The 16523-nt window shown below is 40.6% G+C and overlaps 1 protein-coding gene and 1 long non-coding RNA gene across 3 annotated transcripts in view; one reads left to right on the forward strand and one right to left on the reverse strand.

Moving 5' to 3' along the window:
- LOC137470946 (uncharacterized) overlaps positions 1–16523 on the forward strand; it is a 30626-nt gene that overhangs the window by 9672 nt on the left and 4431 nt on the right. The window lies entirely within an intron of this gene.
- On the reverse strand, positions 1309–10243 carry SMIM28 (small integral membrane protein 28). 2 transcript variants are annotated; one of them, XM_068184806.1, is made up of 3 exons: positions 9555–10243; positions 8958–9197; positions 1309–2614 (listed from the first exon to the last, which is right to left on the reverse strand). In XM_068184806.1, exons 2-3 carry the CDS (start codon positions 9066–9068, stop codon positions 2216–2218), a joined length of 510 nt encoding a protein of 169 aa, XP_068040907.1. In that variant the 5' UTR covers positions 9069–9197; positions 9555–10243; the 3' UTR covers positions 1309–2215. The 2 variants fall into 2 exon arrangements, with proteins under 2 accessions (XP_068040907.1, XP_068040908.1); XM_068184807.1 differs by having other exon boundaries at positions 8958–10243.

The raw sequence follows: 16523 nt of genomic DNA on the forward strand, positions 1-16523 counted from the left end.
GCAATGCTAACAATCAGAAGCTATTTTCTAAAGCAGGATTTGAGAGTTGCCCAATAAATACTACATGAAACACAATCATTCTCTATATTCTTGCAGAGAATAGAAATTCTTAACTAGGTATAGAAGTGTTATCAGTCTTGGTCACAAGAAATACCAGTCAAAATCTTTCTTAACTGTAACTAAGGTAACTAGAGAGAAATTTGGAATGATGAGCCCAGAGGCTGAGTATCAGGCTCTACCCAAGTTAAGGGTAAACAAGAGATCATGCAGAAGAACAGCATAACTCATTTCAGAACACATTAACTCTCTTAAGATCTCTTAAGGCAAAATATATTCAACTTGATATGACAATGTGTGAATTTTCAAGCATATCTGTACAATTCTCCTGAAGTTAGTGGAATATACAAACACCAGAGGCAGAAGTGGTTTATCTTTGAACCTCAAACCTTTGCACCTTTCCAATTAGGCATGCTGTTTGGGGCTCTTGCGTTTTTCCAGCTTTCCTTGCATACTGCATGTATCAAATATTAAGGAAGTAAAGAAAATGTGAGGACGCAGTAGAATATGGTACTTTCAAACACGTCAGCAAATACCGGGAACTGTTCCCAGATATGGTCTGAGAAGAAAAATGATTGACTGAATTTGGAGTTTTCCAAAACATCTGCTGCTTCAGTTTGGTGACCCAAATGGAGCATTAGAAAAAGAATTATCTCAAATTTGTTGTTCAAGAAAATAACCCTTTTTTCCTAAATAAAAAGGCATATTTTTTCCTTATTGTAAGAGAAATGTATGAGTGGGAACATCAGTTTTGATATGGACAATTTGGTTACTGTGATTGTGTCACTGTTTACATAACACAGAATTCAACCACCTTGCAGCTCTAAAGTGGCCTTTCTTCTGCTGTACAGTGAGGATTTTTATTTCTGATACTGTGTTGTTGTTTTTGTTGGGTTCTTTTAAGGAATGTGCTAAGTTTATAAAGCAGGACTGGCTGTTATTGACACCTCCTGACAGCTGTTGAAATCACCAGTCGCCTTTGGGCTTGTAAGTTACACCAAGACTGCACCAGCTGCTACGACAGTTTCTTCCTTGCAGGTGTCAGCTATTCCATGACACTGCATTTGTCTGTGGCTTGCCAACATAACTTTTGAGGCTGTCAGGATCTGTAGTAACCACCTTCTGTAACAAGACCATCTATCAACCTAGCGAAAATGCTATCCTGTAAGAAAGAATTAAAGATGACATACATCAGTTTCGGAAAGCATAAGCAAACCCTCTGAACCACTGCCACCAACACACTTGAACTAGCCTCATCCTGCCCTAGGGATGAAGGGGAAGGGATTATAATGCTGTTTTGAAATACAGATCAGGGCTTTTTTGGTGCACTTGATTTTATTAATTTTTCCCAACTCCTTTACACACTGCACCAAGTAAATCCTATGGTTTATTAGTTTAGACTTGGAAAAGAAGTCAACCGAGTAGTCTGGAATGCTGGGACCTTGCAGACCTTGGCAAGCAGCTTGCAGCAACAGAGTGAGTGTGCTCTTGCATGGAGGTTTCCTCACCCAGAACAATCAGGTCTTCTCTGGTTGCTGGTTGTCCTCATTGTCCAACTGTGAGAGAAGACAGCCTTTATTCACAGTGTGCATTTGAACCTTTGGGGACGGTTACTGGAAATTTTGTAGAGGTTATATATTTGCTTTCCTGAGAGCTTTTGTGATCATTCCAGAGCACTGCAGAATGATGTGATGTAAACACACACAGACTGAGCAACTCAGCTTGTCAAAAACTCATTTAAATATAAATGCATAAAATAGAAAAAAAACCCAAACTGGAATATGTATGTGCTAAAAGCCCTTTTTGTGATTGCTGAATCTATAGCGTTATTGACATTTCATTGTAGCTGAGGGATTACAGAGGAAGAGCTTCCCAGCTTTCCTTAAGTTTAATCCTTGTATGACATGTTTATTAACTAGAATCCCCATGTTACCAGTCTGGATCGGAGTTGGTGCTACACCGTGTGTACACTTGCCACAAATGGAAGGTAGAGAATCCTAGGATGAGGTGAAAAGACGCAGTCCCTGTTACTTCAAGTTTCTTCCTTCATAAATTCATTGGTTTTGTGCCTCATTTGGAATCTTTTCACAAATTTTAAAGGCCATAGCAGTTCTACCTTTGTGCTGCATGCTTCAGCTAAGGTGCTTCTGTAGGAAGTTTATTTGGTGCTGCTGGTTTGCAGCGCGCTCTCTTCGTAAGGAGGCACTGGGTCTGGAGAGAGCTCAGTGTGAGCCTCTTCCACGGAAGTTTTCATTGTGGCCTCCTCGTATGATGGAGGCAAACACACAGACAGGAATGTGGCATCAGGGAGCAGTGTAGAGTAGTGGAAGCTCTGTTCGCTGCTCCAGGGCAGCGCAGAAAGGAAATTGGACACATCGTGCTCAGGCAGGGCCTCAGGAAGGTCGATGCTGAAGATCTGCCCCTGCTGAGTGGGGCGCTGGCAACGGCGGTACAGGAAGAGCAGCAGGAATGCCAGGAAGAGCATCATGGTGGCAGGCAATATGATACACAGAAATGGTTCTATGTCGTCTTTGGTTGAACTTGTCTGTTGTCTGCTCTGTAACCAAGCAAATAGGAAGGCTGTTGGATTCCTGGAGATCTCTTAATCTGAGAGCAAAACCACATTCCCCATCTCTGCCTTATGACATAGCAGTTGCTTTTCCAAATTTCTTTCTCTCTGCACTAGTATCAATCAAGCAGTATGTTTTGCAGACTCATGAATTCTATTTATTGGCCAATTAAAGCAAATTACAACCAGAGACAAAAAACCCCAGAGAAGTTGCAAAGAGTGTTGGATTTTTAGAAAACCCTGTCTCCAATGGGGAAAAAACCCCGAAAGCCTGGAAGTATATGCAATTTTGTATGACATTTTATTACTCTTGGATTATAGTGGGACCAGTCAACTTTGCAGGAGATTGGTTGAGCTTTTAAAATTTGGGAGAACATTGAATTGCAGATGAAGAAGGCTGGTGATCCACCATCTGGTGTTTCTTTGTGTTTGGAATACTGTATAAAGAACAAATATTATAACAACTAGCCCTTTCAAACAGGGCCCATTGCCTGCAATACCAGTTCTAACCTCACAGGCCAGTTACAAATAAAACATGGTGTTTTTATTGGACAGGACAGCTTGGACTGGACCTCTTGAGCTTGCCCTTCCAGCGATCCAAGAATAACTTTTTCCCTGTTTAGAACTATGGTAAAAGAACTTCTGATGTAAGAGAAATAACAGTTGTGACTGTTGTGTCAGCTTTGTTTTCTGCAAAATGTAGCACAAAAGACCCTCTGTCCCACAGCTTTTGAATTGTGATGCAATGTTAACTGGAGTCATAAGCTATGATAAAAAGCAACAAAGCCATTTGTGCTCTCATGTTGTATTATATTTAGTTTTAAAATTTAGCATATCATGTTTCCAGTCTGACTCCCTCTTCTAATAATTGGGTCTCATTCAGAGTCTAGTCTAGGGCAGAAGGAAAACCCAAACCCTATAATGCTGTTTATCAAGTCATTCCCTTTGTAAGCTCTTGACTAATGCTGTGAGGTGGCTTTCTCACATTTGCATAGTGAGACTAAACAGGTCAATGGATCAGATTTCCTTTATTTTGCGTGAAGGTGCCCATTCAGGCTAGGAGAACTTGAGTGATTATTTCCTCAAAGGGTTTGGAAGCAGGGATGCAAACTGGCCGTTTGCAGCAAAGGCTTTGTGAAAAGGACAGTAACTCCAGAGTCTCCTTCTTAGTCTACAAAAACTTTCTGTTCTTATTCTTCCAGGAATCACAGTCGTTCTTCTAGCTACCAAATCACACTGTAATCTACATTCAACTGGTTATCTACCAGTCATTTGTAACCTCTTTGCTTTGTTGTCATATTATGAAATTATTATTATGTGGCCATGCCTAAGAAAAATAAAGTAATTAGGCATTGACTCCTAACAAATAATGTAGGGGAGATTATTGCTTTTCTGTTTTTTCCCTAAGGTATTGTGGGTCTGAAACTAAATGCATTAAAGTTATTTTAAAATACACTGAAACCTTTGCAGATTAGCTAGTAAGCTATTTTTCTCCAATGGTATTTTACCCCAAAAAATGCATATTAAAGAACTGTTTTATATTTCTTGATACTTTTTATTAAAGATTATTATTTATTAAAGATTTTCTGGCTATACAAGCTATTATCTTACCTGACCATTCAATAAGTGACAGGGAAGAGCAGAATTGGAAGAAATTGTTCCAGCTGCTCTTCCAATGCAGCAACTAAATAATCTCTTACAAATGAGGGGATTTTTTAAAAAGTTTGTTAATGCTTTTTTGGTGTGCCTTATGAGATGCATAAAACATTTCAAGAGAAAATGAGAAAAAAACATTCAGTATTATGTTAGTGCTCTATGTATGTGGAGACTCACTGATACTGGTATGTTATCAATACTCTTACGGTAAATATTGAGAGGAGCTGAGCTTATAATGGACAGCTTTATTCCAGATCAGTGAAGAGTTTGTTTTGAAAATCCAAGTCTAGATTTTGGGTTTAATTTGTAGGAAGTAGACTTTCATCCAGGTTATGTGATGGTCTTAGGATCTGAGTTGTACAGTATTCTGGTGGTTTGTGAGGAGAGTGAGATTGCCAGTGTTTCCTACATGAGATTAGTAAAAGGTATATAAAGCCCTAATTATCATTTAAACTCAGTGCAGCTTCCCTAGAAATTTCACTGAAAAGATATTTTTGTGTTAAATAATGGCCAAGGACAGTGTATCCTTCATGTGCTGGTAGAAGCACAGGCAAGAGTTAGGGCTGTGAGACATAGCCTCATACAAATACTGGACTTCAGAAGGGAAGGAAAAGTTAAGCTTGATGGAAGGAATCAACAAATGGTCTTGGGTCTCAGGGAAATATACTTTGCCCCAAAGCCTTGGTTAGAACCCAGAGATCTTGGGCCTTGCAATGAAGTACCTATTAAGAGAAATGTGCAAAATATATTATTGTTGGAGGGCACAGTTTGCACCTAATGGTAAAAGAATGGAAGGAGTGCAACTATTTGTAGTATGAGCTAGCTCAGATGCCAACAGTCTGTGAAGTAGCCACAAAAGCACACCTTAGGGTATCAGTAGGTTACTAGCCTGAAAACTCTTCTTGTTTAAAGGCCCTCTAAGATTAACCTATAGCACTACTTCTAAAATTGCAAAATCAAGCTCTCAAGCCTGAATAAATGCCAGCATTTTTGAAATCTGTAAAATCCTTAATTTGCTCTGCAACACATATAATTTTAAATTAAATTATTGTGCCTCCTCAGGGTTGTGATGGATTGCTTAGGGAAGGAGATGAACACCACAATACCTCAGGGTACTGTGTTGCAGGGTGTGTAGAGTATGCAGTGACTGAGTCAGAAGACTGTGGAAAGAGAGAGGACTGCCTGCTTGTGTGGTAAAGCAAATGTTCTCCTGGGGAGCTGTTCTCCTGTCTCTGCTACCAAATGCTCTAGGGAATGGACAAGACAGATCAGCGGAGGTGTTTCTTGTGGGTTACTCATTGGTTTGAGTGCCTGGGTTGAGATCCTTGGGTATGGTCTGCAGAACTTCTGCACCTGTATTGCTGTCTCTGAAGGTGAAGAGGCAGTGCCCTGAACCTGCAAGTACTTAATTTCATTGTGGGATCTGGACAAAAATTGCATAGGCTATTACAAAGCAGCCCATATTCTCTTATACTCTGTAAAGAGGTCAGGTGGTTGGTTTAGGTTTTCATTGCAGACCCCTTCCAAGTGAACTACTCCTATTTTATCCTATTCTATTTCAAAACAACCACAATAACCAGAGCCTGGTGGCTACCTATTCAGTAATGTGTGCAAAAGAAGACATAATAAATTTGTTTAGTTTGTTCTTTTGTTTCATGACTACTGTATAGTTGTGGAAGAACAGTAAGTGTGTTTTACTATGATCTGCAAATTAGTGGCATATAAAGCAGGTAGAATTAAGAATAAGGCAATATTATAGAATTATAAAATATGCTGAGTTAGAGGGGACTGATCAGGATCATTGAGCCCAGCTCCTGGCCCTGTGCAAGACACCCCAAGAGCCACACCATGTGCCTTCAAGCATTGTACAAATGATTTTTGAACTCTGTCAGGCTTGGTGCTGTGACCACTGCCCTGGGAGGCCTGTTCCAGTGCCCAACCACCCTCTGAATGAAAATGCTTTCCTCATATCTAACCTAAACCTCCCCTGATTCAGCTTCATGCTTTTTCTGTATGTTAACAGGTGACAATAAAGACCAGTATTCCTCAGTCTGTGTTTCAGAGTGCTCATAACAGTTTAAACACAGCTAATCTTAAGACTTTCCTATCTGGGAGAAGTAATTTGTAGGCTACTTAGTGTATTATTTAAGCTGAAATAATTTTTCGTAACTACTGCCCCACAGATGCCCTGAACCTGAACAGGGAATTATATTTCCATTTTGATGCTGCCTCCTGCCAAACATTACATGGACTGATTTTACTTTGAAATGTAGTTCCAAAAGGACGATGCTGGACTTCTTGTATGTATATCCATATAAATATATCAAATGTATTAGGAGACAATTGATCAATATTAGTCCCTCTTCTACTATAGTGGTTTTGTTTCCATTTCTGCAATGAATGCCTAAAGGTCTACTGAAGAATGTTGCAAAAATCTTGACATAAAGATTTGGAAAATCTAATAGGCATTTAAAAAATTACACTAAAAATAGGAATCATTTTAATACAATGAATCAAAAGTCACTTAAAAAAAAGAATCTGAAAGTCTAAAACTAGTTCTATACTGGCCTAAAATTACCTTCTGCAGCTGAAGCTCTAAAACTAGAAAAGTAACCACTGTGTATAGGTATCAGGAATAGCTGCCAGAACTGGAAAATAAAATTTTCTAGAAATCAAACTCAATCTTCATTAATTGAAAGTAATATGGCTGCAGAACATATTCAAGGTAAAATTCTCTACTGTTTTACATCTGAAAGTTTCCACACCAGTCATATGAAGTGACTGACGGAATTATTAATTGACTGGTTTTGTTTGGTGCTGCTTCACTGGAGATCAGCGTGCTCTGCCTGTGTCCTCACAAGCACCTATTGTCAGGTTTGTAAGTGACAAAAATAAGGATCTCACTTCCAGCATGAAATAAGTTACAGACACATAAATATGGGAAAATATCCATTTTAAAATAGAGAAAGGCAGAAAAGAGCATGGAAGTAAAAGGGATCATATTTCTAAAAAGTCCTGTTTTCCCAGAACTAATTCTTAGTAGGATAGTTTGGACATTGTTAATTCTCCTCCTTTTGTTTATATATTTGTAGGGACTGAAGCAGGGGGTCAGTTTCCCCCAACCACTGAGCACATACTGGAAGGAGTAAAGCCTTTCGTTAGTAATCTGTCTGCCTATATTTTTTGAACATGCTGAGCATGTACAGTTGCCAGCTTACAGATTATGTGACTCATATCAGTTAAGATGAGCTTTTACTTGTGCCTGTTGGTAAAGGAATAAAAGGCAGAGTGTGGCTGAGTTGTGTGGTATATCCATGACGAGAAAAGGAATGGGCTTGGAGCTGAGCTACGTGTCTGGACAAAAGAGGGGTAGTATCTGCCTTGGGAGGGAATAACCTCATAAGGCAAAACATGAGGAAGCTTTTGTGTGAGGATGGAAATATTAAAGTTTATTTTGCTTACTGAAATTCCCATTGAAGTGATTGAGTTGTGCCAAGATCTATTATGTTGTTAATGATTTGCTAGCATACTTAGAACTCCATTAAATTTATTTTTGTTAATACAGCCCATATTTATACTAATATCTTTTGAAGTTGAATCAGGAAACTGATACTGCTGAAATATTTTAAGTGGATTTGGAACAAAGTCTGCTTTGAAGTCATTAGGGTGTGGTCCCCCCATAGGTTCTTTTCCAAGCTCTATCCTGCTTCTTGAAGATGATTCATTACTGCTTGTAAAAAGCAAAATCCTGTAACTCTGGCAAATACAAAAACATTTTTATGTGCTTTTGTATCCATTAGTAAAGACATGTAATTTAGAAGTGAGCCTGGATTTACACAGAATTTTCAAATACTTGTTGGAATGTGACTCTAGTGATGCTGTTTGTTTCTCACTGTCAGATAAAAGCAGTCTTGAGGTGTGAAGACATTGCCATTGCTATTCTAACTCTGGCAACATTACCAGTGAGGCAGACTTTCTTAAAATCGACGTTTAAATACTACTTTTTGTCCTGTTTTGACAATCCTATCCCTCCTACCCCCATTTATTTTGCAACAGTGCACTTTATCTATATTGGCTGAGTAGTGTGGCCAGTTCATTTGCTAATGCAACATGCTTCGGACATGTACTGAGGAAGTGCGTGCACCTTAAATTATTATTTTTGATCAGAAAAATCTTTTTGCTGTATCCCAGACAAAGCCAGAAAGCAGGCTGTGTTTTCATCTCTGGGGGCTACTTCCCTCCCCCCACTCGCTGCATGTGATCCTCTCTCGCAGAAGTAATCAGCGCACAGCTTAGGGAACAAGAGTTCATTGCTGCCTGCGACTGACTCGCGACATCTGCAGAAAGGCTTCACGGGACCAGATGCAAAGCGTAAACATGCCTTTAACAGAAAGGAAATCAAGGATGCGTTACGCTTAAATGAAGTAATTAAACTTCCTTACCTGCCACCCCAGCAAAATTTCTCCATCTAATGTTTTTCTCTTCCACAAATGTGTTTAAAAAGACTTAACAGCAATAAAGAAATGCTCCGACTCGATGTAATTGATCAGTACTGCTTTGATACGTCCCAATACCCAGGGATTTACTCTGTGCTGTACACTGAGGCGTTACACAGACATACACACACATGCAAAGTCAAAGGACATGCCACAGAGATGAGCAGGGGGGTACAGACCTGAAGCTCTGTTTCCAGAAGTGGCCCACCTGGTTCACTGTTTAGCCAGTCATAGTTTCCCCTGTCAGCATGTCCAAAATTTTTCAAGCTGCTGCCCAAGAGCCACCTCATGCTTTCATTAACCTGGTCTTCTGTCTTCGTGCCTCCACCTTGCTTTGCTACTTGCAACTGTGTCTCCGCCTCCCAGCCTTGACCCAGCCAGGCTGCTTGCAGCTAATGATCTCTCTTAAACGACATCCCCTTTACAGTGGAAAAGAAAAAAAAGAAGTTAGACACCCCCTCATCGTCAGGAAGCCAAGCAAATAGATCTCAGAGTCTCTCTCTTCTTCCAACTCAATCTCTCTGGATTTGCTTCGGTGGCCTACATTACCAGCAAAGCTGGCATCAGGTATCTGGGAGCTGGGGCTGATAGCTCTGATTGGAGCACTCCCTGCATTTGGATTATTAAAAGGGGAATTTGCATGTGAATCTAAGCCCACATGGTCATGACTCCATGTGGATAAATAACGCTCTATATTTAGTTATCTAATAAACACTATTTCCAACAAAATAAAAGAAATAAAACCCATGCTTCTATGTTGAGAGTGAAAGGGTAACTGAGGTTCCCCCCTCAATTATACAGCACAAGGTGGAACCACAATCCAGGCAGGGTTTTGTTCCCTGTTGCTGAAACATACAGAAAAGAAAGTGTTTTCTGAGTAGAGAGGCAAGGACACAAGGCTAAATGCTGTACTGAATTATTTAGCAGTGTTAGGATGTAGATGTTAATGATAAATCCAGGGAGAGAGCTCTGCCAGGAAAGCTTTGGTCACTGTGGGAGTGTATGATTGGTGCTGGTAAGAACGAGTTGTCAGTTCAGTTAAATCAGGTTAACAGCTTTCTAGGCTACTCGTTAAATGGCGAGTGTTTCCAGTGAGAAGACTGTGTTTATCCACAAAAGGAAACGTGAACTTATTTCACTGATGTGTGGTAACTTCTGAAGAGAGGACTCTTTAACCTGAGTTAAACCTTGACTCAACCTGCAACTTGTGCTGCAAAGCTGCAGGTGTCTTTTGCTGCCTTGCTGTGGGCAGAGGGAAAGGCTCTTGCTAAATGTCCCTTTCAACTCTGCAGCTGTTCAACTGTGGTGCACTTTTTATGATTTCTCAAGGCTTATCTCTCCGTGCAAACGTTGTGTTTAGGAATGATGATAGAAACTTGGTGTTAGAATCTTAACCTCTTACTTCTTGCTTGGACTTCTTTTCATCAACTCTTCTTTTAGTTCATGGCTCCCAGAAAAATGCAGGTGTAGTTGGCAGTGGCAGGCTCTACTCCTGCAGCTCCAGCAGTGGCAGTCAGCGGTGCCAGCACTTGCCATTTCTAGCAGGAGGGCCCTGCAAGAGCCTGTTCCAAAACTGGCTGTGATCCATGTGTCTGCAGCTTGCAGGAAGGATTCACCCTACAGGTGAACCATGGCTGTGGGAAAGAGAGGTGGTAGTTTGATAAATCTATCCTGTTTTGTTACTGAATTTGCCAGGTGAGCAGAGGAACAATATTGCATGAAAGGCTGGTCTTGTTGCTGAAGTAGCCACATAATTTGTTGGAAACTGAACTCTTGTTTCTGCTGAGGTGATCCTGTGTGAAGCTAGAAATCTCACCTCAGCAAAGCCTTTGCATGCCTCTGAGAAAGCTTCTCGTTTCCTCAATGCCTCACTAGTTGGAAAACACTTTCAGAGGTGGTGAGTGTGTCCAACCACCAGGACCAGGGCAGTTACACTGTGACTTATAATGTCCACTGAGAAGCCAGGTCCTAAACATGGATTAACAGGTCACAGGTCAAAATAGGAAAATATTTCTCTTGATGTCTCAACACCTTGTAAAAAAGCAAGAATAATGACCATCTTTCCCAAACCACTGTTAATAAAATTAATTCCTTAAGGAGCCTTTGGACTGTGTAGCTTAAATATATAATCTCACATGCAAGCAGGAAGCATTCATATACCATCTTAATTAGGGTCTTAGTGCAGCCCCTAAGATTATTAATGCTATTTTTAAAAGCTTGGTATAAATTTGCCTAGGGACTGTGCATGAATAATGAGGAGAAGTAAAAAAAATATGTCTCCTTACAGTACAAACACCTGTTTGGCATCCTTAGATTCTAGCTGATGAATTTTAGCCAAGAAAAATAAGATGTGTACTTTCATGACTCACTGACCTGATTTGTCAACTGCTGCTTTGAATATTTGACCTCTGGAAAATGTATAAGAATGATTTAACTTTGTAGAGCTGAGGCCGAATGGGGATTTGGGGAAATGCAGTGACTTTTGTCAGGCAGGTAATTAGAATATAAAGTAATGATTGTCCCTCTGGCTTTTTCTATCATCAGTGGACCCAGCAGAAAGATTAGTGAGTGTGATTGGGATATTCTCTTTCTGCTGCCAGGGGTCAGGTGTCCGTTTGCTGCACTGCCTGTGTAGAGCAGATCTGCTCTTGTGCAGAACTGAAACAAAGCCATTCAAGACTGCATTTGTGATGGCAAATCTGTTGTAGATTTCTGCCAGCCCTGTGGGGCCCACAGACACTTATTTTCCCTTCTCACATGGAATTCATAAATACCATTGTAGCTTGAGGCGTACCGTAATGTGAGAGCTGGGACAAAGAGGCTCATCTTTAATTCCAAGCCCTTGGCCAGATGTCAAGCTTGCCACTTTGAAGTGTAGTTTGGGTTCAGAGATACCAGATCTTGACATGGACAAAATGTCCTACTCTCCTCCTCCACTGGCTTTGTTCTTTGAAATAGTTTGATCTGGAAGTTGCCAGGTCAAACAATCTGGAGAAAATAGCTGGCATGGAATGGCACCACTGACTTTGATTAAAGTTTGGTAGAGGTTTGTGAAATTATGCCAACATAATGTTTTTAACTGAGGCAGTGTTGGTATTACCACTCACAATGCCCTAGCTGAGAAGCATGGAGAGACTTTCTGAGGAAGCCACTGCAGAAAATAGGCACCTCCACTGTGCTCAGTTTGAAGATCAAACTGACTGTCATAATTTATTCATCTCTCTGATTTGCTGAGATGTTTGAGGCTAGCAGTGTAATTCTGGGCTATATTGCCACCAATATTGGTAGGGAACACAATATCCACAGTGCCTTAGACAACCCTTCAAGTTTCTTGATACTTTCTTCCCCCAGTTTCTTTAACTGCTGCCCACAGGTGGTGGTGAAACTTCCCTAATTGAATGACTGTGACACTGTGAGAGATGGTATGAGGGTTAATCTGAATAATGCAAAACTAGAATTTTAGTGGGTGAGGTGTTCCACTGTTAGCAGTCCTGTGTTGGCAGGTGTAGATTCCCTAGAAGTAATGGTGGTACATGATTGCTTTTGCCTATAACCAGCTGGCAGGTGCTTCTGTGTCTTTCAGGTGGGAGTGGTGTTAGTTTCTGTCCATTCCCTTCTCTCTTGGGTAATTAAACAATTCTGTTTTGTACTTTTTTTGGATAAATCTTCATTATATTGAGATTTTAGCTTTACTTTTACTAAACCCACTGTTACTTCAAAGGATAGACACAAGCTGGCATAGCTCTGCCACAGTTCTGGAGGGAGGTGTTTGAGGACAGGGTGGATGTACTCACAGTCTGTAAAAACAGAGGCAGGGAGACCCTGCTACAAAATGTGTGCACAGTGTCACTGTCCCTCGGGGTCTGGAGGAGCAGGAGGTGCTGCTGAGATATTGATCCCAGATCCCTGTGCTGCAGATGGGTAGCCGAAAACAAAGTCATTAGAGAGAGCACCAGGGAGAGACCTCAGGCTGCTGCCAGAGCAGGGTTGCCTCCTACAGAATATCCCTCAAAGTTCTGTGAGTGAGATAACACCTGAAAAGCTCTGTGGTCATGGCAGAGTGCTGGTGGCCGAGCAGTATCCATCTGATGGATAGATGGATAGCTCTGTCTAGAGCTATGGGGTTTTATTAGGTACTTTTTTGGTAATTTCTGTCAATCTAGGTTTGATCCCCTTCATTTACATTTGGTCATCCTTACCCTGAATTCTTGTTTTCTCGTATTTAAGAGAAAAATCTGCCACTTTATTTAAGACTGCATATCCACCAGCACACACTGTATGGCACTCCATTCCTATTAAGCCAAAATATAGAAACTCTTTGTTTTAGTGGGAAGGGAGTGGGGGAGGGGTTGGTGGTGTGGCTGGGTTTCTGGTGATTTGGGTTATTTTCAGCATTTCTGAAGGGCCAGCTGACCACATTATGCTTTGGGTTGCATTTGCTTTTGAAAGTGTTGCCATAAGCTTAGTGAGAAATTAAGCATTTTGCTACTTTATAAGGATGATATTCTAAAAAGAAACAATTTTGTGCGGTGTGGCTGCAGTCAGGTCAAGCTCCACACTCTCCCTTTTGTACACTTTCATTATTAATATTGTTCATTTTCTTATCTCATTGCTGTTTCTAGTAAATATTTCTTATCTCAACCCGTAATCCAAACCCAAAGACAACCCATAATCTTTGCCTTTTATGGCTCCAATTCTCCTCTCAAATCCTCTGAGAGGGAAGAAGGGGAAAAGGGGGTAGGTGAGCAAGTGGTATGGAGTTCAGAGTTTCAGTGAGAAGCACTAAACTGGGGAGTACCATTCCTAAACCATGACACCAATTTAAGGAAATAAACTTCTAAGGAGAAATGTGAATATGTGGCTAACCTTCAGGTGAGTTTTTAAATTAAACTTTTAAGATTTACCTTGCTCATTGTATTTGATGTTGCTTACCTTGGTCGTTGACCTTGTGTGGTGCTGGGCAGGCCTTAGATATTGAACTCTCAACATATCTGTGTATCTCACATAGTCTTGCGTTCAATTTTTTGTTCAAACTGATGCAATATTCTGCTAGAATATTGTGAATCTCTGAATGAAATCTCTTGAGACTGAATAGAAGTACAGCAGTCTCTGTGTCATGACTTGTTGCTAACACAATAGATTTTATACAAAAAAATTATCATATCTTTATATAGCCTGATTTGGCTGGTATCATCTGCTGCCAAAAATCTATTATCTCTAGATTCCAAAGGAATTATTCTTTCTGCTATTGTTGCTTAGAACCACTGTCAGGAGAGCACTGTTGGAGAAGCAATAGCTCTTCTAGCGTCTAAAACTAGCTCAGTTCTTCATCAGAGTTGGAAAAAATGCAAATTAACTTATAAGTCCTTGGTCATCCCTTTAAAGCCAGGTGCAACTCCAGAGCAGAACTGTAGTTATTAACATGCCCTCTAGACTTGAACAGGCCCTGATATTGCCCATCATTAACAATGAATCTGTAATTCTTCATTTGCCATTATTAAAATGCTTTAAACTTTTGAAAAATTAGGATACACTTGCTCAGTGTTGTACTCAGTTGTTGAGGCCTTTGGCCTTCTGGACAGGAGGGAAACTGTCTGTGGACTTCTGAATCCATATGAACTGTATTATTTAACAGAACATCAACTTGTAACAGTGGGGTAAAGGCACTGCCACAGTTTTCTTGGGCTGGGGACATTAGAGCTTACATAGATGCAAGTGGAAAGTATGTTATGAGATTGGAAATGAGAATCTTGGTATTAGAAAAAGAAATGCGTCATGCAATACCCTCCATAAGTGTGGTTTATTAAAAAAAGAGGTTTAGCCTGACAGCAGGGAGTGGCACGGCAAACCCATCCTGAAACATGTTGTCTGAGGGATGTGTGAATGTTTAGAGGGGAATAATTGCGCATTAGAAATACCTGGACAGTTGAGCTGCTGAGAACCACTACTCAGCATGGGCAGCTTTATAACTAACAGGCCAGGTTTTCAGTTAGGAAATGCAAACTGCAGCCCAAGAATGATATGCTGATGTTAAGGTGTACAGACGTATGTGAAAGTGCCTTCTGCAGTAAACTAATGTTAAGGTGAGGGATTGTATGAGGGATTGTATGAGGTCAAAACAGCAGCAAAATGTAAAGAAGATTCTGCTCTAGGGCTTGCTGTGGTTGAATAGATGATCTGACCAGCTCTTCTATATGTGCAGTCCTTAATTCAGGAGACTATATTGTCATTTGAGAGAGTATTGAGAAAATATCCACTGCAGTGACCCACTTCTGGATAGAGAATGGGAGGAGGGTGTCTGTCCCGCGATGCATTCCAGGTCAGCCTGCATGGGCTGCATTGACGCTGCATGCAAAATGTTGTTCCTGTGTGAAGCTTCAGGGTCACTCAGACTTGTACAGAGGGGAAAGCCTAAGGCCAGGCTGATTAAACATAGATTTTCTCTTTGAGGAAAAAGTAGATTTTGCTTGGGGCAGTGGTGGACAAAGGGAATCATCATGAAAAGAACATCTGAGGCAGTTATTAAATAACTGCTACAAGATGGGTATCCTCTCACCCCTTTTCCAGGCATATCCTCCTCACACTCTGTGCCAAGTGAGTTGGTGTGTTAACAGCAGGAGGAGCCAGCTGGCTGCTGAGGGGCAATGGGGCCTGTAGGGGTGAGCATTTACAATGTGCCCAGGTTGTAGGGGCAGCTCTAGGCCTGACTGGTTAGAGACATTTACGTTCTGGTGTTGCTCTTCAAGGTTTAGGGATTTTTAAGCTTTATTTGACTCCAACCATTACTTTTTGCTATGTGCAGGGTGTAACCTTCTTGAGAGGGATGCTTGTCCAGCCAGACTGGCTTGGTTTCATGGCTCAGACTCTAAAAAGAGACACTCAAAGTGATGTTGTTTGGCACTTGTGCCCTGCCCTGGGCTCCCCTTTCTCATCCTGTTTTTCTTCTGCAGTCACTGCAGATCTCTGATGTTGTCTAGAACAACAAAGCATATCCTATATACCCCACAATCCCAACAGACCCTCAATAGTTGTCATCCTTCTTGCCCTACTCTCAGCACAGCTCTACCTAAAAATTGAAAATGTGTGTGAAAAAAATTAGCAAACTACATTAAAATATTTCCTTTTTTTTTTTTTTTAACCTTCATTGCAAACTAATAATCTTTATTCTCTTGGATTTGGGGCTGGTCACAAGGGCCTGCATTGAGATATTCAATTATTTAGTGTCCTTTTAAAAGAAAAGGTAATGTAAACAAGAGAGATATAAGATCTGCTCTGGTTGACCAACCCTGCAGCTGGAATTTCAAAAGAACATTTTTGTCAGGGCCCTTGTGCTTGTGAAGCCACCACTGCAATTCTACACAGAAACCAATCCCCTGTTTCCTCAAGGGACGATGAATTGTTTTTGCAAGTAAGCAAACCAACCAAGAGCCTTGTCACCTTCCTCTCCTCACATGAGTTACTGCAATACCTTTTCAAAACCATTTTTCACTTTCTCATTATGTTTGACATTATTGTTTCTCAGGCTTGAAGATTTGTCTTTTTTGACCTCCTAGACAAAATTACTTATAGGGATAGATTTCAGTACAGCATCTTACCCAGTTTTATTTTGATCTCTTCCTCTCCCTGTAATCTTTGGAACAATGAACCTGATTTGAAGTACAAAGTGGTCAGCTGGGAATATAATGTAACATTTAAAAACAAGTAAATAATTTATAAATGCTAGGCAGAAAAGTATTCCACATTAT

The sequence above is a fragment of the Anomalospiza imberbis genome, chromosome 3, assembly GCF_031753505.1.
Source record: "Anomalospiza imberbis isolate Cuckoo-Finch-1a 21T00152 chromosome 3, ASM3175350v1, whole genome shotgun sequence".
In the NCBI taxonomy this organism is placed as follows: domain Eukaryota; kingdom Metazoa; phylum Chordata; class Aves; order Passeriformes; family Viduidae; genus Anomalospiza; species Anomalospiza imberbis.

What these genes read in the sequence shown, in the direction of transcription:
- SMIM28 (XM_068184806.1), bottom strand. Translation starts at nt 9,068, where the DNA reads ATGAGGTGGCTCTTGGGCAGCAGCTTGAAAAATTTTGGACATGCTGAC. An exon ending in TTCTGGAAACAGAGCTTCAG is followed by an intron (nt 2,615 to 8,957) that starts GTCTGTACCCCC and finishes GCTTGGTTACAG; the next exon opens with AGCAGACAACAGACAAGTTC.